General features: G+C 35.6%; 2 protein-coding genes across 2 annotated transcripts; one reads left to right on the top strand and one right to left on the bottom strand.

Annotated features, from left to right (window-relative positions):
• Nucleotides 1–10,109: 10,109 nt before the first annotated feature.
• Nucleotides 10,110–13,271, bottom strand: LOC116211798 (50S ribosomal protein L15, chloroplastic). Its single transcript, XM_031546311.1, is given in 4 exon segments — nucleotides 10,110–10,669; nucleotides 11,177–11,328; nucleotides 12,767–13,013; nucleotides 13,016–13,271. Coding segments are annotated over 4 exon segments (813 nt in total). The 5' UTR covers nucleotides 13,208–13,271; the 3' UTR covers nucleotides 10,110–10,447.
• A 5,520-nt stretch (nucleotides 13,272–18,791) lies between these two features.
• Nucleotides 18,792–21,467, top strand: LOC116212237 (zinc finger protein STAMENLESS 1-like). The gene is made up of 5 exons (XM_031546804.1): nucleotides 18,792–19,255; nucleotides 19,404–19,504; nucleotides 19,812–19,940; nucleotides 20,214–20,292; nucleotides 21,056–21,467. Coding segments are annotated over exons 1-5 (723 nt in total). The 5' UTR covers nucleotides 18,792–19,253.
• Nucleotides 21,468–27,551: the final 6,084 nt, after the last annotated feature.

Below are 27,551 nucleotides of genomic sequence, written 5' to 3'. Positions count from 1 at the left end.
TAGAAATAGAGTTGAGTTTAACTGAACTCTATTCCAATTATGTATATATATAGATAATTGAATTGTAATAATAAGGTGAAGGGAGAAAATAAAAAATAATAATGATTGTGTTATTGAATTATGAAAAAAATGTAAAAAAGTAATGAATAATTGAGAGTAAGTAATAATTGTATTTGTTGAATTGTGAAAAAAGTAATAGACAGTTGAGAGAATTTAATATTAAAAATTGAATTGAATGGTTAAAAAATTGGAAAAAAAAATGAAAATTGAGAAAAATAAAAATGTAATTATTGTGTTTTTGAATTGAAAATAAGTGGTGTAGAGTAAAAAAAAAACTCTGAAATCAAACAAAGCCTAATTAACTACTCAAGTGGGGCACAAATTCGTAAAATAAAGAATTTTGGTAATTATTCAAAAAGAGTGTAGCACAATAGTGCACGCTCTCACTTGATAACCAATATGTTTCAGATTTAATGCTAAGTGAAACTACACGTGCCATTTTATTAGATATAATATATATATATATATATATATTTCATTGTATTAGATTCATGAGTTTCCATTATAACCGAAACAAAGAATTTTAGTAATTATATCACGTCATATAAATTTATGATAAAATTCTGCAAAAAGAATATTTAGAAAACGTTTCATAAGCTGAACATTATATCCTTCTAATAATTAATCTAAAAATTATTTAATTCAAAAAGTATACTCATAATAATATGAGTTGTAATATGCAATATGCAAGGGTGATTTAACATCCATGTATATTAGAAGAATTTATACACATTTTTAAGAGGATTTTGCATTTTATTTTCATGAGACTCGATATTGCCGTTATATTTTGACATTATCTTTATGAGAATTTTAATATGATTTTTTAATAGTAAATTTTGGCGTTATTTTATCGTCTCACGCAGGCGGTGCCTCCGGCGAGAGATCGCATCGTTTTTAGCACCAACGCCCCCATCCCATGCCGTTCAAATTATTATTATTATCCTTTTTATTTTGTTATTAAATTAATCTTATTATATTCATTTTAATAATGTATTATTTATTGTGCTTAGGGAACAAAAAATCTTAAATATCTCACGGGAGCGGGCCCACGCGCACAAAGGCAAAGCGGGAGCCTCTGGCACTGACTCACGTTTCTGCTGATCGTTTGTTAGTTGGGTTAGGAATAGTATAAATATAAACATAAATAAATATTTGGAAGGTACTGATTCCATGAAATATTACCTTATTAAATGCAAAATTCATTTTTTTTAAATTTTTGTTATAATCTTTTTTTTTTGGAAATCACAATTCAATTTCACTCTTTTTACTAGGGTTTTCTTGTTACCTTATCTCTTCCATATTATTATTATCATTATTCCTTTTGTAATTACATGATTGGAAATTGTGGAATCTGCCTTTTCGGAATATTTATGAGCCAGGAGATCGGGCAGTTTATTAGACAATGTTAGATTGGTTGATCTTCTACCCGCTTATTTAGTCCTCTCTTACGAACGGATTGGAATAATCGAAGATCCATAACATGAAAATTAAATATATATAAGAGAGCATGCTTACGTAGGCTGGGCTTTCACTTCGAGATGTACCACAATCTTAACGAAAAGAATCATAAAAAGAGAAGGAAAAAAAAGCACCCCACAACTAAATGAAACATGCCAAACTTATTTGCGAGAGTGGCTTATTTATTTACGAAGCATTATTTGTTTATTATTATTATTCTAGTATGACTTATAAAATTTGTTTTCCTTCAATATAGTTCATAGAACCATCGCAAATTATAAGAGTATATGTAGTACAAGTTTGATCTCAAGTGAGTGTAATATTTAACCCAAGCTCAAACTATATGGATCGATGCCTTATAACTTAAAAAAGAATGGTATATTTTCGCAATTATACTGGAAGAAAGGGAAAAACAAAAATATATAATAGAGGGATTAGTTGGGAATTAAGTAATAGTCATGCGATTCGGCAAAAGATAAGTAATAGTCATGCAAGAAGTGTTCTCATCAAGGAGAGAAAGTTAGGTTGGTTGAGCAAATGTGTCTTTCGCCATAGCCACAAGCGAATGAGATACATTATAGTGGAAATGTTAAATTAATCAAGCACTCCATTTACTATTTTGAGGACATTTATATTTATTCTCCCTTGCAAGAGTTAAATCCAGAAGTGCACTTGGGGTCAATCGACAAGTATTTATCAACTTTTTAAGCAGCTCAAAACTAATAAATCAAGAGTCTTTTTTGGCAATTAACATAAAGTCGAAGTTTCTCCTCTACTATAATGGTCAAACACAATAACCGTTCGTTAAACTTATCGGATATAATCATAAATAGAAAGTGAATAGTTGAATTTTCTTTTTCAAATATGACAACTTGACATCATTGGCTTTTATCGGGGCATGTCGTTAGCCATAATTTTAATCGTGTCATGGAAAAGATGAAGACTATATCCCTTTATTCGGACTTATGCATATTTCTCAATTTTATACAGTTAGATCTCGATCCCTACAGCCTAATATATTTGTGCCCACTCTATATTAAACCATATCCTACGAATACCCACGGCAGAAAAAAATGACATATATCAACGGAAATATTTACCGATAGAAGATAAGAATAAGTTGTTAGTATAGAGTGCCTATACTAACAGATTTATAAATCATTAGTATATATGTATACTTTACCAATAAATTATATTGAGAAGTATATATTGACGTCTATTGAGATATGATTTTCAAAGCAATACCAACAATCAAAATCTGTTGGAAAAGACTTTCACTAGCACGAGTTTTTCCAACGCTTATTGACTGTTAGAGTAGATTTTCAAAACCTATACCTTCAGTCAATAACCTTTAGAAAACTTGTACAGGTAAAAGTCTTTTTCAACATATTTTGACTGTTGATATGATATAACTCAGAAAATCCTATCCCACACAAGACATCAATATATACTTCTCAATATAACTCATTAGTAAAATATACATGTATACCAATGATTTATAAATCTATTTGTATAGGCTCTCTATACCTACAGTTTATCTTCTGTTAGTATAGATTTCTGTTCCTATATGTAATTTCCCTTTTTGTAGTGACCGAATGCCAAACAAGTAAATTTATTGGTTTCATTTTATTATTATTCGAACTTTTCTCTTACGAATTTTCTATTGAGCATAGAAAAATATGACATGAATCAAACAAAATGAAAAGCTACATATGTTTTCTACACACACGCATGGCATATATATATATATATATATATAATGCTTAATTAAGTTGAATTTCAATACTAGAAGTACTTCATCGATTTTGGGGTGAGCTATGGAACCACAAAGTCATCATTTTGATTTCCTATGAAAAGGTCATCACTACCATTTTTGAAAGAACAAGTTCACATTCAGTTGTGTAAATAGTAATTACAGCGTTTCAGCCGTTAGCTCATGTTGTCAGTAACATTCAAAAAATTATTATTTGAACAAATTTCTCACGACATTTGCATCAAAATAGACTTATTTTGAATTTTTTTTCTTCAAACTAATCTTGTTTGGAAAATAATTTCCTATCTATATTTCTATGCGTGATTCAATTCAACCCCTATATCTTTTGAACTCTTTTATAAACGCCCTAAAAATAGTATTGGCTAGGTTAATAATATTTTCTAAAAATAATTAAAACCTAGATAAAATTAATGGATGCGGCTAGGCCGGGTAGAACAATTAAGGGTCAAGTACAAATTGAAACTAATTTTAAAATAATATCATTTTTTTGTTAATTTTATTGATTACTTTAATTATGTTAATGATTTTTATTCTAGTTATATTAGTGTTTCTTAATATTCTTTAATTAAAACCTTTAATGAATGTATCATAGAGGATTTTATCGCATGGAGTACGTATCTAGGCTCGTCTTGACATGACATCTAGATCTCACCTTCTCAATGATATTTAAATGTCAAAAACTAACTAGGAGGAACTGATGAGGCCAAATCATGCTTGAAGCTATGAGCCTTGTGATCTTAGGATAACCAAATCATAAGGTCATTTGAGCCCACAACGAGCTTGATGAGGGCTCTTCTTAAAACGGGTGCGAATCTTCACATGAGTCTAAAAGTCACCTAGACCTCGATGAGGCTTGCATGAGCATAGAGTAAACCCTAAGTAGATATCCCATCCCATGGCTCATCGTAGCTCATGTTACCTTAAGAGTAGGTTAGCTAGAGCTAGTGAGCCTCGGATTGGCCTCCAACAAAGGTGAAAGCTTTGTTCGACTGGGAATGGTTGGTTGAGCCATCAAGGTCTAGTAGCAGCGGAGCAATAGTGGTTTTTCTTTTCCTTTTTCTTATAATTAATTTATAGTAAGGCATAGTAGTATATTTTAGGTTTTTTTCAAAGAGTTTAAAAGTTGGGGGGTTAAATTGTAAAGAATTTCATTCACACAAAATCTAGATAGAAATTTCTTTCAAATAATATTAATATGGAAATAAGTTTTCAAAATAAATACATTTTGATCCACCAAAATAAAAATATTTTGGGCTAGAGCTCAATTGTCACCGAACTGAATAATATGAATACTCTTTTGTCTGACTTTTAGTTTTCATTTTTACATATATTTAGTTACCATTAGATTAGTAGGATGTTCGTGGGTAGGGTTTGAGATGGCTTGAACCTTTCTAAATCCAAACCCTTTAGGGAGAATCTGTTCCTAAACCCGTCCCAAATCCGCTAAGTATTTGTGAGAAATATATCAAACTATTCTCAATAACTTAACGGTTTTCCAACAAGAACCCTCTGACCATTAAGGCACTCATGTCCACAGTAGAAGAACCTAAACAAAACCTAAATAACAGCCACAATAAAGAAAATACACGAGTTTATTGAATAAAAATATCAATTAAGTTAAACGATTTTCAATAAATCAAATTTCTCCAACACAATCCATTATAAATTTGAAGAATTCACTTCATTAAAATGAATTAAACTCATTCAAACACATAAAACTTTATAAATTTAATGCTTTGCGGGCTCCTTAATGGGAGTACTTTAGTAATTTTAACCTTATAAAGTTTGGAACGGATTTTCATCACAAAAACCAAACCCTTCCCAAACCATAAAAGGGCTTTGACGAAAAATTCCTAAACCATTCTCACGACCCAACGAGCAAAACTCTTTTATTACCCATTAGGGTCCAAGCAAGGTTACAACCCCTGTATCGAAAGCCATGAACATCCCTATAGATTAGGGATTTCATTGTAATTTCCATAAAATAACCACCAAATTTCTCCACTTTTCTCTCCTTCTCTCCCTCTGCTTTTTCTCTCTCCTCCCTAAAACAAATCAACCGTGGCTAGATTTTTTTGTTTATAAAAAATTTTAACCATTTGATTATTATTTTTTAAGATGAAAAAAATTCTAGAGATACAATTGAGATTAAAAGAATAAAAAATAAACAAGCATAATAATTGGTAATAACGGGATTAATACTGAAATTTAGAAAGTGTGAATGAATTTCCCATAAACTTTTTTTCAAATTATACTTGCGGCGTGCGCATGTCATCCTTTGGTTGGAGCTTGCACGGACCGTGGCATTTAAAAGTTAAAACAAACGTCATGATCAGCAGTGGTGGCCGTTTCAACTTCAGCGCTCCTCGCTCTAGTTTCTCCACTGCGATTTTTCGCCCTTGAATTCCCCTATAGATCAGCATCGAGTCGGCTCAAGCCCTTGGCTCACCATAATGACCAGGGCGAGACTCTTTATGGAGCCCCTTACGGTCACCTCTCCATCGTTTCAATTTAAAAAACCTTGGCTGCTCGGACGTTCACTGTCGACGATTTACCGACGTAGTCCGATGCCACTCTTTTGATGGTTTATTTGTCCTTGTCCATCATCTTGGTGTCCGTGAGGTGTTCTCGATATGTTTCCTTCATGTTCGTCCCTAGTTTATCTTGAATTGTGCTGTGTTGGGTCTGAACTACTTGGAGGCATGGGGGTGATCGGATTGTTATGTTAGTTTGGTTAATAAGGGGTGATTCCCCAGTTTCTGTGGCTAGTCTCAAGTCGATAGTCTTAGTGGGTATCATCGTCCTGGCCAGTGGCCTCGACAGCTTAATTAGTAGTCTTATGACTGAACCCGTGGTCGGCAACATTGTCGTTGTATTGACCAATGGCCTCCATAACGTTCGAATGTAAATTATGTTGAGTTCAATAAAATATTATTGTTGCACCAAAAAAAAAAAAGCTTAGAGCATGTTTGGTTTTTAAATTTTTTTTTAACTTTACTCTACTTAATTTCACTTATTTTTAATTTAACAACACAATTATTACTTTTTCATTTTTCTTCAATTTTTTAACAATATAATTTAATTTTTAATACTAAATTCTCTTAACTATTCATCACTTTTTTCACAATTCAACAACACAATCATTATTTTATCTCAAGTATTCATTATATTCTCATAATTTAATAACACAATAATTACAAATCAATTAAAATTAAATACAATCTTAAATTTTCAGTTTTAATAACGGGTAGGATTTATTTCAATTTAATTAAAAAATGGTTGGAAAAAAAAGAGAGAGAAAAAGGCCTTCAAATGAAGGTTTGGGGGGGGGGGGGGGGAGAACGTGATAAGACAGATGACGAAGGAAATGACTAGGATCGCCCGTCTCTGTCCTCTGCAATTGTTTTCGACCACTCATTCATTTTCCCCGTAATTTATCTGCCACTTTCTTTTCTTTTTTTGTATAAAATAAATAACCATAGAATTTATACTCTTATTCTATTATCGGAATATATTAAGTCGCGGGAATGAAAATGAGGGGAGGCTGCTTCTTCTTTTCTTCCCTTTCCTTTATTTTTTTATTTTTATTTTTATTTTAATATACCGTTGATTATTATTAATATTTAATGTCCCATCAAAGCATAAAATAAAATAAAAAAATCAAATAATCACGTGGACAGAGAAATTCAAGGGGAACAGTAAGATCTTCCAATTCTAGGACTATCAGGCCACGTTCGTCCACTGTAAAATCGACACGTGGCACGGCTTTCTAAATTCAGAGGCGAAGGCATCTTCCCCTGTTCCCTCCCCACTTGTCCACCGCAGAACAGACGCGCCTTCCAATCCGAAGGTCTACTTGATTGATTGAAACCTCACTGCTCGTACGGGCGGGGACCCTCCAGATTCAAAAATCAAACCGCATAATAATCAAAATTAAAGCTTGCGTTTGGTTTTGAGATTGGATAATGATCAAAATCAATTTGATTTTGTACGATAATTATAAATGTTAATAAATATATTAATATGTAAAAATATAAATATGTATGTATATATAAATATCAAAATATATGAAAAATCTATTATTAAAAATTAATATATATATGTGAAAGTTTATGAGTAATTTATTATTAAAAAATTAATTATAAAAATGATTAGAAAAAATATGTAAGAGTATTTACTATTAAATTAGAGAAATAAAAATAAAAATGCAGTGATTGTGTTGTCGAATTGAGTAAAAGATAAAGTTGAGTTAAGTTGAGTAAAATTTTGATTTGAATACCAAACGAAATTATTGGTTCAATCTCCAATCGAATTTTTTTTAATTAACTCATGAACACAATGCTCTTATAAATCTAGTAGTTTCTCCTTATTTTCCCTACGTGAGATTTATGGAATTTCTATCGCCGATTATAAGGTCTTGCATATTTAAGAAAAAGAAGGAACAACTAATTAACTTGACCCGAGAACTTAGAAATGAGGCCTCAGGTCTCCTCCCTCTCCTGGAGGCGGTTTCTCCTCTGCGGATTTTCGTCTCATCCTCGCGGCATAATCCCCATCCACCACTTAGAAGCTGTAGCCTCGAGTCAGATCGATCTTGCTTTCCGCCTGTTCAAGCGACTTTTTGTGGCTTGCCTTTTATTGTTGCATTTCTTGAACAGGTTTTGGCTCCCCATTGATATCGTTGGTCTGAACCGATTAAGGAGTCTTTGGCAACCTCGGTTTTGATTGTCTGTGATTAGGCAATTTAGGAATAAGTAGATCGATTCGATCTAAGGTTTGTGATTTTGGTGAAATTTTGTGCACGAATATCAGCCCAACGCATCCTGAGTTCTGCATAAAATGAAGTAGGATTTTATCGTGGATTTGGACTGTGATCGTATTCCTCCTTCCTGGTTATTATTGGAATCCATGATGAAATGAAGCTCGCAGGTCGTGAGCAGATGTAACGGTTCAAAAGGCAAAGGGTAATTGTACCTGTATTTTCAAGGAGTCATGTTTTTTCACTTATTTTCCTTTGTTGTTTACATGACAGATAAATTGTATATTCGATTTGGACATTTTCCCATGTATATGCTTTTGATGTGGATTTTTAATGAATGTACTTTACCTAGCAAAAAAAAAATATATATATATATATATAAATAAGAACTATCACGATAAGAATAGAATTGAGATCTCTAAATTCGAGATAAGAGTACGTGTCACTGAATTGCATTTCATTTCGGACCATTTCGACTATCTGATTGATTGCTATGGTTTCACAACTATTCTTGGAATTGTGTCATTTTCTTTCCAATTATTAATGAAAAACCCCCTTTTTCCTCCCCTGCCCGTTTGGCTCCTTTTGCTGCCAATAAGCATAAACATCAGAGGGTCCTATTGAAAGCTTCCATCTAATTTGGATCCGGTCCAACATTTTTATTCATTTATTTATTGCTATAAAAAATTCTGTGGATGTAATTATATTTCTCCTACAAAATTTCATGTTGATATGACCAAGTCACTTGAAATAGGAACGTACTGAAAAAACGATTTCATGCAATGGCGCTTGTCTCTTTTATTAATAAGAGGTTTCAGTTCTAGTCATTACACTATTTTTTCTTCATTTATTTCTTACGGGACCTAAGTCTACTATGTTGCACTCAAGATTGCCTAATTCCATACTATATAACTATGTAACTCCGTACTTAACAGAGTTACGTACATCTTCATCGTGATCAGTATACCAGTTGATTGCAGATCGAGAGTCGAAGTATAGGAGCAGCTTTCTAAGTCCAGGGTAGGGAGATTTTAAGCGCGCTTCGTACATAGGTCGAGGAGAAACTCTCTGTCTACCATGTAACTCTCAAGATCGCCTCATTCTATGTGACTCCATAATTAACAGAGTTCCGTACATCTTTATCGTGGTTAGTCTCGCAGTTGATTGCGGATCGAGAGTCTAAAGTATAGTAGCAGCTTTTAAGTCCAGGATGGGGAGATTTTAAGCAGGGCATGTTGCTGTTTGATGTGATTTACACACCAAAAATCAACTGTTCCTAAGTTTGTCCTAGCAAGTTATGGTGGGTTACTCGTAGCTATATTCACATTCATATTTTATAATATATAAAGAAGAATTAATTATGGCCCCAATTATTTTTTTATGGAAAGGTGGTCCATATTACTAGAAACGAGAAACATCAACCTCAACTAATTGAGACCGGATTTAGCCCATACAAAACATGTTACCTTACCAAACACCGGTAGTTGGCCAAACCTTCGGTGCGATGTGAGATCCCATCCTTAGCTCTTCGCGGATTCTTCTTCCGTACCCCGATCATACTTTCTTGCATAAGTATCGATATTCTTAACCCAAAAAAAAAAAATGAGTAGAAGAAAAAACACAAAACCGACCCTCAAAGTATGTTGATCTTATGTGTTATAGACTGCCCATTCATCCCACCGTTAAATTCAGGGACCAAAGAATCGTCTCTTTATCATATAGATGTAGAGTGTTCTTTCTAAGGGTTCGAATAAATTGGATTCCAATGATGGCAGAATGAGATTCTGCAGAATTTGATGTAAAGGGATCTCTTTGGAGCTGCGAGATTCTGCAGAATGATTGACCAGAAGGGATCCCTCTGAAGTGACATCCGCTTCTGATGCTTCAATGTTTTCCCCACTTCGAAAAGGACGAAAGACAAAGAAGAGGCTGCTTTCGTTAGATCCAATGATAGCATTTCGATCAGTCAAATGAAATGAAACATTCTTATGAAACCGGTGCCACATTTGATCTTGCAAGAAATGCTATATATGGCTTTCCCAAAGAAATGATACAAGATAAAGAGAAGAGGCTGCTTTCGTTAGATCCAATGATAGCATTTCGGTCTGTCAAATGAAAGAAACATTCTTATGAAACCAGTGCCACATTTGATCTTGCAAGAAATGCTATATATGGCTTCCCCAAAGAAATGGTACAAGATAACGAATTTCTGCTGAATAAAGGGCTTAACCAAAATTACAGGTGAATCAGATCGGATACCTATGCAGGAAACTACACCCCATACACCGAACCAGGCCGAAGTAAACACTAAGAATTAATGAGCTAAACAAAGGACCAAATTTCTGATGCTGCTTTACACAAGATCCACCAAGTTTGGGATTTGCCAATACTATGGATCACGAAGAAGCGGCATCTTCAGAACCAGCGGCAGCTCTTTTCTTGGCAAAGTATTCCTCGGCACGAGCGAGGTTCTTTGCAACCGAGGGTTTAATCCACTTCTTTCGGCCTGGCAAGACTTCTACAGAACACCCGGCAGCCTCTAGCTTCTCTTTAGCTGCTGCTGAGAATGCACGGGCCTTTATGTTCACCTTGACACTTAGTTCCCCCTCGCCTAAGATCTGAAAAAAAAGACAAGAGCCTAAACTGAGTTTCTCAATAACAAAAACTGAAATGTTCCATCGTCATTTCATTCATAGTCGTGAAACTAGGCAGAGAACCAAGACAAACCAATCATTGAAGAGGTAACTTGAATGTTTCAAGTAGCAGAAGTTTGGACTCTACCTTGTTTCCGTAATACATTTTTAACTTAAGCCTATGAATAGTACCCTCAAGAGTCTCAAGTCAATGATAAAATAGAATCATCACTTTCAGACTTCAGTTCCCTATACTTCAGATGGATGTACCAACCCAAAATCTCCTCATGTCTAACTAATCAAGAATAGACAATTAATTCAAACTCCAGCCACTTAATCGTGAGAAACTTTGAAATATAATCACCAAATTGAAATCATCCCATGAATCATTATCTGCGTGGAATCAAAAGACAGTTCTCTCTCCTAGTTGGGCAGTTTTTCAATAAGATTTTAAGTTTAAAATACTTGACTAATTGCAAAATTTAAGGTTACCTTTAAAGGAAGTCTCCTTTCCCTTCCGGATGGTTTAATAAGACCCTTCTTCTTTAAAGTTTCCAAAGAAACCTCATCACCCTCTTGAAATCCTGCCGCTGCAATGTCCTTTAAGTTCACAGGGACATACTTTGGTAATCCCGCATGCATACCTAGTCACAACCGTATAAAGAAGCTGCGTCAAAGAATTAGATTGCTGAAGCTCAATTTACTCCTATTTCGAAAAATTATATCAACATGAAGACCATTGAACTTAATAGCTCTTCAACAGAAAAACCAAGTGAGATCTTCCATGCGTAGCTATTCTTTGTGTATGACCAGCCAAGTTCAGCATCATAACCTTATAAAGGTGGAGACAAAACTTAGCAGAGCAAGGAATTGTTCTCATGGTCTTGAATATGTGAAGTAACACGCGCAACATAGATGGTAGCATAAACATATAAATATCGTAATACAGTTGATTATATTCTAAAAACCCCCTTCCCTTAAATCAGCAGAGAGATTCCATTTCTAAAGAATCAATTTAAAATGTCTTCAAGCTTCACATACTCTTGCAAGCTTCAAAAATCTCCAACTCAGATCATTTAATATGTCACTTTGGATACTTGAAAACGAAATCGAATGCTGAATTTACATGAAATTTGGGACAGCCTACCCTAATGTCTATTTTCATAGACACTCAAATGCTGTGCCACTCAAAAACTACGACTAGAATGCCTCATAGTTTGTAAAAACGTCAGACTTTTCCTCTGTCTCTTCCGGCCTCTCTCTTCTGGCTGTACAAGACAAAGGAAAAACCAACAGCACGAAAATTAAAAGCACATTTTACCTCATACAGGAGTACTAAGGTCTTATGGAACCTTCATGCCAACAATTACTCACCAAGAATTGCTGTATACTTGTTATATAAGTGGATAATTGAGTAAAGCACTAGTATACACACTCCCCCCCTGCACTTGGCATATTAAGATTACTGATCCAAGAATGCACGTGTTTCTGGTACATAAAGATGCTCATTTTCACCACAAGCAATTGAATCACACTAAACTGAGTACAAAAAAAAAAAAACAGTTTAGGCTGTCATATTAAACACTCTAAATGAGTTTCAAATGACCCCAGGACAGAGACGAGCAAATCCCAAGTCCTTTTCAACACTTCTTGGTCTCAGCTTACTCACTCACCATGAAAAGAAGCCTGAGTAACAAAGCCGAATCAGTTGACATGGAAGCAAAAACCTTTCATCTACAACTATAGTGCCGAAAATATTCCCCTCGAGGTACACTGTTCTGAAAAGATTCCAATGCGACCTCGGGCTATAATCCGCAAACTCACTGAAGTATGGACTTAACATTACTCCCACAACCATTGCTGCCGTCGATTCATTCCCTACAATTCTAATATACTACGTATTTACTTTGCTCTGCTCTAGCATTCCCTCAAACGGGACACGAAACCAGCGGCATCCCATCACCAACAACTAAACCATCAAAAACTCGGAAAGCATCTACAACAAAACAACACTATGATTCAAGAACAGACCACGCAGCAAGAAGGAATGCTGGAAATGCATCAAAGGTGACAAATTGATACCTCCAGCAATCCCACGGAGCTTGGGAATACGCCGGTACAAAGGCATCTGACCACCCTCGAATCCCTTCATGACCCCGGGGCCCGACCTCGACTTCTGGCCCCTCATCCCGAACCCGCAGCTCGCGCCCTGCCCAGCCGATATGCCCCGCCCCTTTCTCTTCGCCTTCTTCCTCGACCCAGGCTGCGGCCCCAAGTTATCCAGCCTGAACCTCACACTCGGCGACCCAGAAACCGCCGCCGCCGCGAAGAAGAAGCGGAAGCTGCCCTGATCACCACACTCAACGACCGCTCTCGTCCCTGCACTTTGCTCTTCAGGGACGGGAACCGGAACTCGGTCTGCCCCGCTCCAAGGCTCCTCGTGTTTCCCTTAAAGCTTGAAGGAGGGAACAGACGGGGAGGTCTCGTCAGGGAGGACGAAGAAAGAGAGGGAAGAGATGCCATTGATGGATTGTCGGAGATGGGAGTGGAACGTAGCAGCCTCCCACCGTCGTTGAACTCGGAAGACTCGAAACGGATAAGACATCGCGATAAGAAACGACATGACATTCTGGTCGTTTCGCAAATGGGCCGATGATCTCGCCAACTGGGCCGACCTGATCTCGGCCGGGGCAAAGTATCTCTCCGATGGATGTGGGCTTCAATGAAGAAAACTTCCTTTACCTCTTTCCATGTTGGGTGCATGTTCATCTCCTGGAACATAGAATGATGCCCTTCTTACTTAACACGGTACAAAAAGCTCAGAATGATACGGTCTCAATATCTATGAACAAGATATGATCTCCTTAACATTTGCGAAAGAACAAGATATGATTCGCCTTAACCTTCCAGCTTGGCTTGAGTGTTCACATTCATCTATCTACCCTTTTATAGACGTGGCGAATTTCCTTTTTTTCCTTTTTTTTCCAATAATAATAATAAAAAAGGGTCATGTAGCACCATGTTATACGATATACTAGACCCTATATATCAACTCACGGCCCGTAAGTACACATGGATTTTATTCAATCCCCTAACGTGGATAAATGAATAAGTGCCTCGCGATCGAAGGTAGTTCCCCATTGTATCACTATGTATCCTCCAAAATATATAACAGATTGCCTTAATCAGTTACACAGCTAGTCTTTTGCCCATATTATGCTAGGATATTTGATGTTTTACTCTTACGCAGTTAAGTTTGTATTATATTGATATTTCTAGATCTCTGAATTTATACTTGAATAATTTTCTTTGTTTTTGAATGATTCATAATCGATATTTTTTGATAATGGCTAAATACTATCAATAGCGACTTCATACTATAACACTAACAAATACGTAAAATGTAAATATAGGAATACTTATATTAAGATATAGGAATACCCAAGCAGGAAAGGTTAAGGAAAATCATGTCTTTCGGGAAAAGGTTAAGGAGATCTATCTTAGCTTGTTCTTTCCGATGGGGATGAGACTACCGTCCTGAACTTTTTGTACTACGTTAGTAAGAAGACTGGTATATCCATAACAAATAAGATTTTCTTATTGTTAAGAACTATATCATATTTTTTCAGTTACAGAGATTGTCCATGGACCAAACATGAAATGAGGTACGGAAAGTTCTATTAATATTAGTTAAATTTAGAATTTCTTCGTGTTGAGTTAAACAAGCGAGAACCAAGGATATCCAATATGTCATTCATATGGATTGGGTTGTCCTTCATTGAAGGCTACAAGATTTGTTACTAATCAGGGACTACTTTCCTCGGCTCGAGATCAGATGGGCCCAGTAAGCGAGATTGTCTACCCATTTCGAATCGACCATAATACATAAACTTTTTTGCTTAATACAAAAGAACATTGGTAAGCCTAAGGTGCTATTAAAAGTGTCTTGCATCAATTCCAAAAACCCGAAGACCTGAGATTCTGAAAATGAGAACAAAGATCAACCAAAGACAAGGAATCTGTGAAGTGTGCTGACTAGAGTGTGCCTAAACACAATTTAACTGGGGCGTCAGAATTGCAGTGCTGAAGCACTAGTTTTTCATGTTGAGGCACGAATGGTCGAGTGCAAGATATGCTCGTGATCATGTTTCCATTTTGGTGCGATTTTCGTTGCAATTCTAAAAATATATTCAGAAGAAATATTTTTAGGGATATTCTAGAATGTTTGCGTAATATTTTTTGTATCTATATATACAAGAGGGGGGTCTTGGGCAAGATACATTATGTGATAATCACGTGTAATCCTCTTGAGAAGTTCTCGGTTATTCTCTTGGAATCTCTAGGGTTCATAGAATAAGAGAGTTGTGAGAATTGAGGGGATTGTGAGACTATTTTCGAGTCGGATCTTGTAACGGAAGTTGAAAAATATGAGTGTGATCTTTGTTGTAATATCTCGTTTTCGATCTAGTAGATACGCTTGCTCTGTCTGTGGATGTTTCACTAGCCTTGAGGGTTTTACCACGTATATATGGTGTCATTTATTTTTTGATTTCTCGTTATTCTAAATTTCTAACTTCGTTTGGGTATCTTGTTACAACATATGCAAATGTACAAATTCTACTTGTCACATAATAAATGTTTAAATCTTATTTATTATTAGATTTTTCTTCCATGTGTTGCACGGGATTGTTTTCATATATATCTCTAGATCATTTATTTTTATAATTTTTTACATTTGAATGCGCAATTTTTTATTAAAAATAATAATGTTTTTAATTATTAATTTTAATTTCAAATAACAGTCTTTAGTCATTTTTATTATAAATTAGAGTAAATTAATTATTATAATAATAATTTGAAACTGATTATATCAATTAATATGTGTCATATTATAAGGTGAGTTGTTAATATAGATTTGTTGCATGTATTAAGTTTTGTAATTAGGATAAAAATTTGTTTCGTCCTTTAATAAAACATTGTTTAGAAGATGTTTATTCTTATTTTATTTTTATTTTATTTATGAGCTTAAATTTATAGCACTATGTCATAAATTTTTTCTCTTATTAGATCATAATATTTTTATAAATAGTTTCATTGTAACGTTTATGTTATATTTGCATCTAGTGTATATATATATATATATGTTTATTTTAGTATATGCACATATACATAATTTCTTGTAACAATTAGTTTGATCTTCAGAAAATATATTTACGTCTTAACACAATAAGATATTTCCAATGTTAAAACTTAAAGTTTCATACGGCAATCAATTAATAACATTAAACTAATTTTGTATTTTCGGATAAATATTTTCAACTAATGACCCTGTGTATCTGTTTAATCGTTGTTATTACATATTACACAAATTTGATTAAGCATTTTTTAAATATGAAGTTTTGGCATTCTTAGTTCAAATATTTATTTTTTATTTTTTATATTACAATAAGTTCATATATTATACTAAGAAATGATGTGAGATATATGAATTATTTTAAATTACCTCTCTTAATCTTTTATAAATAAATTATTCTGATAATTTGTTTCATTAGTGAGAAAGCATATTGTTATAGAGTCAATTTTACTAATATATAATATGGGTATGTATTATAAATTATGGATTAACTAATAAGATGGTAGATTCACCCTAAAGAGTCAAAGACAAATGTGAAAACTCATTAAAAAATTAAATATATAACTCACTGATCATACACAGTACAGTTTTTTTTTCCCTGCAATAAACATATGGTACGATTTTGAGACTGCACGTAATGGACAACAATTAATAACTTCATTGTGGATACATGAAAACTCTCTGACGTCATCCATCAGCTGAGTGCATGCATACACAAGAGCAGCTCTCTCTCTGTCTTTTGTTGGACACTGTCGGGAGAGAGATAGATAGAGAGCTTTTGTTTCAAACAAAATCTCTTAGATATGCATATGATGACTAAACAAATTTTGTTTTCTACATATATATTTACAACTCTATATGAACCTCCAAAGCATAAGACAAGCACTGGGGTGTTGTGTGGTAGACCCTTCATGGTAACCCCTCCACTGCATATATAAATATATATGCAACACATATAAGTAATATATGTTGTATTGAATATATCAAACTCTAGCTAGTAATAACACTGCGAGATGGTGATAGTAACTGTTCCATGACCACAAAGAAGAGAAAGTGCGCCTAAACGTACAATGATGCACTGAAGAGAACTTTGAGAGCCTTCCCATGTGGGATCCCCCAGCCTTCACTCAAATCTATGGTCTCATATCGAAATGCCAAATCTCCATATCTGTAACATGATCATGACAAGTCCCCCCTTCTGCTTAGCATATATTGATTCTTATCACCAGAGAGATCATTAATTTTGATTCTATATAGACGTGAGATCTCAATTGGCAAAAATCCTTTGATACCCCCACATTTTCTGCTATACTAAAATCATGCTAATTCATTGACCCATGCATGTCTGCTCTATATGATATCACATTGACTGATCATCCGGTACTGCCTCTAGGGACATATTTAGGAATCCAGGGAGTGGGGCCCCTTTTGTAATTGCCATCGGATAGCGACCCAACTAGTGTCGATGGTGGCAAAACTTCGTATCGGTCCAGCCTTTTGTGGGATGATATATCGTCATATACCGGTGTATTCAATTCGTGAATACGAAAGAAGACACAACTTTAAGTTGTTTATCGTCAAGATTCATCTTCTATATCGCAATTAATTAAAAGTGCATTGGAAAAAGAAAAAAAAAAGAAACTTAGAGAGGAACCATGTTTACATTTTAAATAATCTTTTCATCAATACCAATATAAAAGTCGAACATAACGAGTGCCCTAAAAGTACCATTACCTTAAACTATTTTATAAGGGGAGATTTGATGATGAAATCAATGAAAATAGTTATACTATTTGACAAAAAAAAATTTTAAAAATCTTTTCACCGGAAAAAATTATTAAAAATTTAAGTAAATATTATTATTATTTTTTTGGAAGGTCGGGTGAGTAGACCGAAAAGGGAATCACATGGAACCATCCACGCCCCGGGTTGGACTAATAAACTCTACATAAATGGTGTCTCGAAGGGGAATTCGGGTTTAGTAGGGGCTGGTGGAGTTCTAAGAGATGATAATAGTCAGTGGCTGCAGAGGTTTGTGCAGAATGCCGGGGTGGCCTTTGCTGCCGTTGATGAGCTTTGGGGGTGTGCTGATAGGCTTCCAACTCGCTTGGGATCTCGGATATCGTCGCATTTTATTGGAGGTAGACTCAGAGTTGCTTATGAAATTCGTGATTGAGCATTGGTGTGTTGACGTCGCACCGCATTTTTCTTTCGTGGAGCTGATTTCATCGCCTATTGTCCCGAGAGTGGGATGTTTTTGTCAGCCATATTTGCTGTGAAGGAAATGTCTGTGCAGATTGGTTGGTAACAATTGTAGTTTCTCTTTCTTCAAAATGCACATTTTCCTGCACCAATTCGTCGGTCTCAGACCGATCTCTTTCAGAGATATTATTGGGTAGCCATACCCCATTTTTATTTGTCTTAGTCTTTTTTATTTTCTTTCTTGTGCGCTAGCCCGTATTGTTCATCGAAAAAAAGTAAATTTCTTTGAAATTCATGTAAAATAGTTGGAAATTTGTGTAACTTATTTCGAAATTTGTGCAATTTCTTCTAAAATTTGTTCACTTTGCTTTCTATTTTTTCGGTGGACTGTACTATCTCTTTATTTCTATTTTACTAAAAATTTAAGTTTTTTTTTTACTATCAATTGAAGTGTTTTACTTTGATTTCGAATGCCCCTCATATATAAACCTTCTCATTCATTTTATTTTATTTTATATTGTAATCACTATATATGAGTTGAAATAGTGTTATGACTTAGAGGTCTTAGACTTCTTGTGTCCCGTTATTTGTATACATACATGCAATAACATGTGTAGGCTATGAGTAGGTCCTACTTGGTGTCCTCAACTCAAACACATCCGATTATAAGCTATATAGAGGCACACTTCGTCATGTAATAACATTCGACAACATAAATACAAACTTAGCCCCGCGCCACCCCCCCTCTCTCTGTTTCCCCACAACTCACTTCTTTTTAAAGTCACGAGACGACGTCTGACCCCAGCTAGCTAGCTAGCTAGCTAGCTTTGTTCTTTCAATTGCCATTCACACTCACTCGTCAGACACAGTCGAGAGAGAGAAGAGGAAGACTGATCTGATAGAGAACTTTCAAAAGGGGTGGGTGTGGGGCTCTTCCTTTTTATTGTCCTTCACTCTCTCTCAGAGAAGAGATCCCCACACACTCAAACTCTAACTAGCCCTCCAACAATTTGCAGTCCCAACTGGAAGTATTATTAGTGAACCCCCTCTCCCCTCAGCCTCATATTCTTGTTTTGGGTTTGCTCTCTCCTCTCCCTCCTCGTCTCCATAAGCATTGATTGATATATATATAAATATATATCTGGGAGATAGATAAAAAGAAAGATAAGATCTTTGTCACCCTCAAACATTTTCTCCTGTCCGTGTCTTTCTGTGTCGTCGACGGTACCAAACATGTAGGTCTTCCCCCACACAAACATCCTCCTCTTTGTTTCTTGTCTCTCATCAGTCATCACCTGGATGGGGTGGGCTGCTTGAGTTTTATCCCCACTCTATGTATGTGTTTCAAACATTGTCCTAGCTTTTCTTTTCTCTCTTTTGCAGGAGAGCCGAAAACAACCCGCTTGACCTCAACAACTTGCCCGAAGACTTCTCCCGAGACGGCAATAAACCCGTCTTCGAAGCTGGCAGCTCCTCTTCGGCTGGTACATACCAACTCGAAGCACCTCGTGTTTGTTTTGTGCCCCCTTTTTTCTTTCCTTTTTTGCATAATCAAGTCACTTGATAAACTTTAGAGAGATCTTTCATATGGTCATCAATGGTATTGACCATCTAGTTTAAAGTTGTGGGTCGGATTAATTTGATTTAGACATTTCCTCCTAGAAAGGGAAAGTGTAGCAACTAGGGTTTAGATTGCCTAAACAAGGTCTAGTCGAGCTTCTTTAACTTTTAAGTGGCTGTTCACGTTCGTGTTCATGTTTTCTTTTTCGTTGGTGGGGCGAAAACGAGCAGGGTGCAACAGTCGGAAGAAGAAAAACAGCGGGAAGGACGACTGCGAGAAGGTCTACGAGTGTAGGTTCTGCTCCCTCAAGTTCTGCAAATCTCAAGCTCTCGGGGGCCACATGAATCGTCACCGCCAAGGCAAGTCGATCGACGATCGTCCTCCATCCCAGAACTCGTACTCACCATTTACACAATTTATCCATTTCAAAAGAAGAGAAAAAAAAAAGAACAAAAGAAAGGCAAAAGCTATATCCCTATGATGGTCTCCAATCTCCATCATAGGAGGATCGTAGTCTTGTCAAGAGTTGAGAGTTGTCCGATCTGTTGATTTTCTATGCTGGGGGTTAGGGCTTTTTCTTGATTTGATGTGTGAGGTTGATGATTTGATTTGGGTCGTTGGATTTGTTGCAGAGAGGGAGACAGAGGCAATGAACCGGGCCCGTCAGATGGTCTTTGGTACCGATAACATAGCCGTCCCTCGCCACCTTAGGTACTTAATTATTATAATTACTATTTATGGCCCAATTTCCCTTCTCATTATTTCTCTTCTTCCCGATCTTGCTTGTAAAATGATTTCCCTTCTTAATATTTCCACTTTGATCTTATTTTCGCGAGGGAGACTTTTTTCCGGTTTCGTTTTATAAGGGAGTTTTATGAGATAAATTATCTAATTAAGTCGAGAAAGCAAAGCATGGAAAAAAACTCATGTACTTGATCTCAACTATTTTCTAGTCGAAGTGGGAGAAAGATGGCATTTTCAATCTAGAAGTCTGTAAAATTGCAAACTTATTTCTTGTTGTGGAATTTAGGATTATATATATGGAGATCTTGCCATATTGTCGTATAGAACCAAGATGGTGATTACGTACAGCTACGTGCCATCTTGATTTAGGCCTTTGGCCATTGTTAGAGGAGGGACTCTTCCAGTTGCTTAATTGATTTCTCAGCCTCCATATGTGCAACGTGAAAGGAAGAGTCAATTGAGGTGTACATCTCATTAATTAATGGTGATCATCCAATTTTGCCATCACCACAAGAAGACTTCTCATATATTTTATCAAAACATCATGTTCTCACTTTGACGGCGAAAATCGATAAGAATGTTTGCTCTTTTTTCATATGATATAGTCTTTTGTGTTTTTTGGGGCCTGCCTTTGTATTGGTAACAGGAACCTTTGCACATTCTTTTTCGCTTGGTTAGATGATTCCTGGGCAAATGGTAAAGATGTTTTTGATCCTTCTCTTCTTTGCAGCTGCCAATCCCTAGCAGGAGGCTACCCCCCTCTTCCCAATATCGGAGACCCGTCCCTCCCATTCCGATCAGTCTACCAACCTCCTCGGCTCTATTCCAGCGCTTCCTCACCCTCAGCGCCCACCCTGCAGCAATCTCCACATCTGCCTCCACAACAGCCACCGCCATCACAGTCGGCTTACCTCTACCCATCGCCCTCCCGCCTAGTCTCCTACCCATCACAGTACCACTCCCCTATCCCTCCACACTCCATGAACGACTACTGCGTGGGCCATGTCCTGAGCAGCGGCGCCAATGGTACCTATAACTACGGGTCGACTGGAGGTGGTCCCGACTCGAACTACACATGCATTGGTGCTCCGGTCCAGGATCCGCCGCTATCGATGAATCGGTTTCAAGATCATGGCTTCTAATTGATTAGATGAAGATAGATATATGTAGATCCTTTTGGAGTTGTGATGATCAAAGGGATGATATCAGTTTGAGGAGTGAGGAGGGAGGAAAGAGAGGGACATGACAAGAACTGACAGAACATAATGAGGACATGCAAGGAAGGGGAGAAGTTTTGGTTTATGTACAGAGACATAAACAGTTCTTTTTGTTTTTTTTCCTCCTTGGGGCCTCCCTCCTCTCCCTCCTCTCCCTCCTCTCAGCTCATCAGTTAGTTTGGCGTTAAGCCAAGAAAAGAGTGAGGAGAGAAAAGGGTGTCTAATTTGCAATGGAAATTAAGGGGTGGATGGAGTTGGAGTTGGGGAAAGGGTAAAGAGAGGGAGAGAAGGGGGAGATGAGTGGTGATGATGACGGTGGTGTGGGACAAAGGGAAAAGGGATGGGAAGTTAGATATGAACTGGAAGTGGAAGTTCCCCCCCCAACCCCCACTTTTTTCTATTGCATGGGGATCCATTTCTTTATTATATTATTCCCTCTTCTTTTCTGTTCCCCCTCTCTCTGCTCATGCAGGCATACATACACAGTATGTATATGGGTGCATGTACATACATCACTACATATATATAGTAGTATTTTTGTAATTAATAAAACTTGCAGCTGCATCTATAATATGATGTTATAATATATAATATGATTCAACACAATAAGTATATTTGAAGGAGGTTGCAAACCTTAATGGCGGAAGAACATATATATAACTTCAATTGATATACAACGTCTCTAGCTACCTAGCAGCCAATGTTCTCTGGATGAGATATTACTTTGCCAATGTAACTTGTCACCCTAAAGTTGATTAAATAGATAAAATTAACAAGTAAAATTCAAAAATTAGGAAACCTCAGGGGACAAGAGAGGATTTAGCAAAGTAGTATAATACTCGCTCTCAACATGAAACAGTGGGATATTATGAGGATGTCTGTACTAAACTAGTAAATATATTTTCAGCTCATATCACATTTGCCCAAATTTTTTTTATCTAAAATAAAACAAGTTTTGGCTTGCTAATTTTAAAGTGTGGATTGAAACTGAATACATAGATTATCTGGCTTTTGTTCATTTGTATAAGCACGGAGTCAGTTATATATCATAAAATCCTTTGGAGATGTAATGAAGATATATGGAAACTCAATGGCAACATTATTCACTTTAATTTGTAACTCTTCTGTGAAGCTATATAAATTCATAGACCATATGGTGTATTAGTTACTTCAGTGAGATTTCTATTTCTTTTTCTTTTTTTTTTCCTTTTAGGTAAACTACTCATAAGAGAGTGTGAAAAGATATTCGAAACTGCTGAGACATTTAATAGCCGCAGAATCATAAATTTTTTGGGCTAAATGTGGCAAAATTTAATTCATAGAAAGCTGAAGTTTCAGGTGCTTGATCACAATGGTACAAGGGCCAAGTAGGCTTCTTATTTATTTTTCTCATGTATTAATTTTGGTTTTATTGAAGAGGTGGGTATATACTGTATATATAGCTAGGTGAAAAAGAACATGAAAATAAAGAAGGTTGATGTGTGTAGAGCCCAGTAGTGAAAAGGGTCCTAGAGAGGAGAAATTACAAGCTATATATCACCCTAGCTAGCTAAAACTAGCTAGAACCCTAACCCTAAACCTAATACACAAGAGCCGACTATGATTGTTGTGAGAGTGAGCTGAGTCTGTGTCTGCGTCCGCCACAGGGCTTCCAATTCAGATACCAGAGAGTGTCATTGTATAGACTCAGCTATATGACCGACCTAGCTAGGGTCCTCAATTATATATGTTGTTGCTGTTGTTTAACCTAATTTGGTAAAGTAACCAAATTTATGAAACTGGATCAAAATGGTGATTTTTGAGTCAAGAGGTAATGAGCAAACACATCCCATTAATGCACTTATAATTAACATTCATAATTATGACTGAGGGAGATTGCGTTTATCATAAGTAGCTAGCTAGGTGTTTATATATACTTACCGGGTCAGCTAGACATTGTTCTTAATGTCCTCTCACTTCTTAATTCAATATCGCCCTTTGCAATTGGGAATAGTAACCAGTGGAACTCTACTTTTCGTGTCACTAGTATAGCTCATCTCCTTCTAGTTAGGTCCATAAATTTCTTTTATAAGATAAAGAAAAAGTAAAATCACAAATATCTGAATAACTGTTTTGATAGAGGAAATTTAAGTTTATGAATTCTTATATAGTGGGGCACTACCTCTGTAAGAAATTTAATTATATTTGAACCTAGTCATGTGTATCTTCGAGAGCTGAGAGCATGTAAATCAACCATCCACGTGCGTATTCGCCGAGTGAGCATTTACAATGCAATTGGCCAAAAAAAAAAATGCACGGCTTTAAAGCTTGTTGCTTTCAAAGACAGTGAATCCTCGACTGAAATATAATTATATCGATTGATGGGTCCACTAATGCACCAATGCGTTTTTTTTCTTTGCTTGCTGAAAATGCACCAATGCGTCGTTTTTTCTTTAAAAGGTGCCCTAAAGATAGTACTATATATTACGCTATATATACTCATTTAAGTGAATATTGTTGTTTGATTAGTTAGCACTCTCTAATTAACCCCCCTTGTCTTCTCTCATCAATTGATTGGTTTACGTTTTTAACAACTTACAAGGTGAAAGAACTTTTTTTTCCCCTTCCTTCCCTGCATAAAATAATAAAATTATAACTGTATATATCTAACTTATCCCCCACATTTCTATATGGAATTGATTATAGGTTAGTTCCCGGTAAGGGCAAGTGTAGAGCTGCCAATGAATCTTCACTATGAAAAAGGTGCAAACATATATAAAAATCAAGAGGCCTCTTGTGCAATAATAGTATTGGCACTTAACCTTGATCAAGAAGATGGTATGGGTGTAATTATTAACAATATGATTACTGGTCTTCCTTTATCTTTTTTTATTTTTTTTGAATTGAAATTGTAGTAGATATTGCTTTCATAATTTCGGGAGTTGGAGTGTTAATAGTTCTCATTCTCCTAATAAGTATGCTTCATGAGACTCAAACTTGTATTTCTTCTTATGGCTGGAATTAAATCTGCTAACCACTCAATTATGACTTTATTGTTCGTGTCCCCTTATTTTTTCTGATGGATCGATGTAACCTTCCCTTTTACCATGGAAATATTAGAACAAGAAAAATGTCAAGTGTAATTATTAACAATATGATTACTGGTCCTCCTTTATCTTTTTATTTTTTATTTTTTTTGAATTGAAATTGTAGTAGATATTGCTTTCATAATTTCGGGAGTTGGAGTGTTAATAGTTATCATTCTCCTAATAAGCATGTTTCATGAGACTCAAACTTGTATTTCTTCTTATGGCTGTAATTAAATCTGCTAACCACTCAATTATGACTTTATTGTTCGTGTCCCCTTATTTTTTCTGATGGATCGACGTAACCTTCCCTTTTACCATGGAAATATTAGAACAAGAAAAATGTCAAATGTTTTGACGCGGTGGACCCCAGTATGCACTGTTACCACAATCAGAACATCAACCATGGAAAGGAAGAATACTGTACCTTGCTACAGTAAATAGTTAGGTGCCTCTGGTTTCCCTCCTCTCCAAATTCGAAAGGGGATCTTCAGTAAACCCTAAAAACACACACACACACACACAGAGCCCCGCCAGTACGCCCCTCCACTCCCCTTCACGCTATCTCGGGATCGCACCACACAATCCTTGACAACACACACACACACACACACACAATACACACGAGCTTTAGATAGAGAGAGAGATATAGATAATGTGTGTACATTGCTACGTACAAAAAAAAAATAATAAAAAAATATATTATATGTATAGGGGCAGAGCTATACATATAGGCTTTACATTGTTAGGGAGACCTAAATCAGAAAAATATGAAGAGGAAATTAAAGGTAAAGTTGCACTTAACTGTCAAAAACTAAGAGAGGATGGAAAGACTAGAGGATAGCTGCAGTTAAAAAGGGCGGGAGGGAGAGTGGGGCTACAATCACAATAGGGCTCAGCTTAATAACATATTAGGCAATTGTTTAAAGCTGCAATCTCTCTATCTCTTTGTGTGTTTTTCCATCATTACAAAAAAAATAAAATAAAAAATATATATATAATCAAAAAATAATATAGCGTAGTAGCGCGCACCCTCATTTATTAATAAAAAAATCACATGTTCGATACATTATAAAAATATCTATACCTATTTATTAATTATTTATATTTTTTTTTCTTCTATTAAAATTCGAACTTCTCTTGTAAAAAAGAAATATTTTCTTTGTGTTTTTATTTTTTACTTTTTTATTTTTTTGGGGTTAACAGCAAGTATAGCGGTTGTCTTTATAGCAGCCTTTTTTGCTCTGCCATTTGTTTCACATCACTGACTCCAATCCTCAGTCCTGTCTTAGTTTTAAAAATAAATTAATAACCATCGCATTTAATCAGAAAAAGATATAAAAGCATTTCCCACTGGCATAATTTCTCTTTCTTCGATAGGCTATTTATGTTTCTTTTGATGCTAATATATATTTTGTTATCACCGGCCACTAGTTCCGGCCACTAGCTCCCAGCCCCACTGTATCTCTTTTTTATTTTCTCAAAATGGGGAGGATTCATCCATAACAAAAGAAAAAAAAATGACAAAACATTCAAGAAATAATTATAAGATCAGAAAAATTGGAGGGATCCTCCAAGACATATTAAATAGGGAAAATTTAAAGGTGAAGGAAACATTAAGTAATATACCCGCAGATACAATACAATGTAGCAGTTAATATTCCGAAATTTCGATCAAAACCAACTGTTGTCACATACGGACCCTGGTTAAATGAGGGGAGGATCCTCAAGCCTTAATTTTATGTAGAACTTAGCCATATGATGTAGATGTTTTGAAGAGATATCGATATCAAAGCTAAGTTGGGGAGTCTTGAGTCTTATTCAAGCACCAAGAACCCTTCGTAGAACTGGGCTGACATATAGAATCAAAACCTAGGCCAGAGAGCCTATCGACCAATCTGGTAGAACCGGAGAAAACACATGCTGTCAACCAATTTGGCTCAGCCTCACTCTATATCACCGTAGAGGAAATGGACATTGGTTAGTATGATCTTAATCAACATTATATTTCAGACATCTCATAATAAAACAAGCATTACAGTTAATCTACATTGCTAACATAGATAAAGTTTTTAATACATGAGACTCGGCAAGGCATTGCATTTTAATAAGTGAAAGGACATTGAGTAGTAGATTTTTTCGGGCGTAAATGTTTAATGATTTTAGTTTGAATCAATAATAGTAGTTATAAATGCCAAAAGAAATATAAATTAATGAAAAAAGAACTCAAATCAATCGCAATCTTTGGTCACAAAAGCGACCAAGTGTAACTTTTCGTTAAATTAATTAAATATTCTTTGGAAAACCTTTGTTTGTTTTTTTTTTTAATACGGGGCAAAACGTTTATGTAAAGATGAAAACATAAATAGCTGTTCTGCGGGTAGTGCATCTGATCATGCTCTTTACTTAATAAGTTCCTTCCAATGTTCCCACCACGATTAATATATCTGAAACACGAGCTCAGTCATGATTAGATTAGGAAAAAGAAATAGTAAAATAAGAGAAGCATGAACAAACAAGTGAGATACAACTATGAGTTCATAGAAAAAAAATTATTACCGAAAATTACACACACACATATATATATATATATATATATATATTTGGACAAGACCACGATCGATGTTCTTACACTTCCACTACAGTTATCATGCCCGAAACTTTTTTGTTATTTGGTGAAAGTGTGTGAGCTACATTATACCCTTTTTGATTTGTCTCGATTCTTGTTATAAAGTGATTTTAACGAGTTGCTCATGTAAATAGTTCAATTTATGAGCTCAGTTTTTCACTCATCCATATCCTCGTGGTTTTGAGGAGAAATATTTTGCCTTGACTGAATATGCAATGAAGTTATAGAGAAAGTCATACAACTGTAACACATAATTAACTTGACCAAGAAGAAAAGGTTAAGAACTAATTAAATCACAAAACCAATAATTTTCCC

This window comes from Punica granatum, chromosome 6 (assembly GCF_007655135.1).
Source record: "Punica granatum isolate Tunisia-2019 chromosome 6, ASM765513v2, whole genome shotgun sequence".
Lineage (NCBI taxonomy): Eukaryota > Viridiplantae > Streptophyta > Magnoliopsida > Myrtales > Lythraceae > Punica > Punica granatum.
This window is presented reverse-complemented; position numbering and strand designations above follow the sequence as displayed.

Excerpts from the sequence above, each read along its gene's own strand:
- LOC116212237 (XM_031546804.1), top strand. Across the intron at positions 19,505-19,811 it reads TGGCAGCTCCTCTTCGGCTG|GGTGCAACAGTCGGAAGAAG; the intron begins GTACATACCAAC and ends GAAAACGAGCAG. Across the intron at positions 20,293-21,055 it reads GCCGTCCCTCGCCACCTTAG|CTGCCAATCCCTAGCAGGAG; the intron begins GTACTTAATTAT and ends TCTTCTTTGCAG.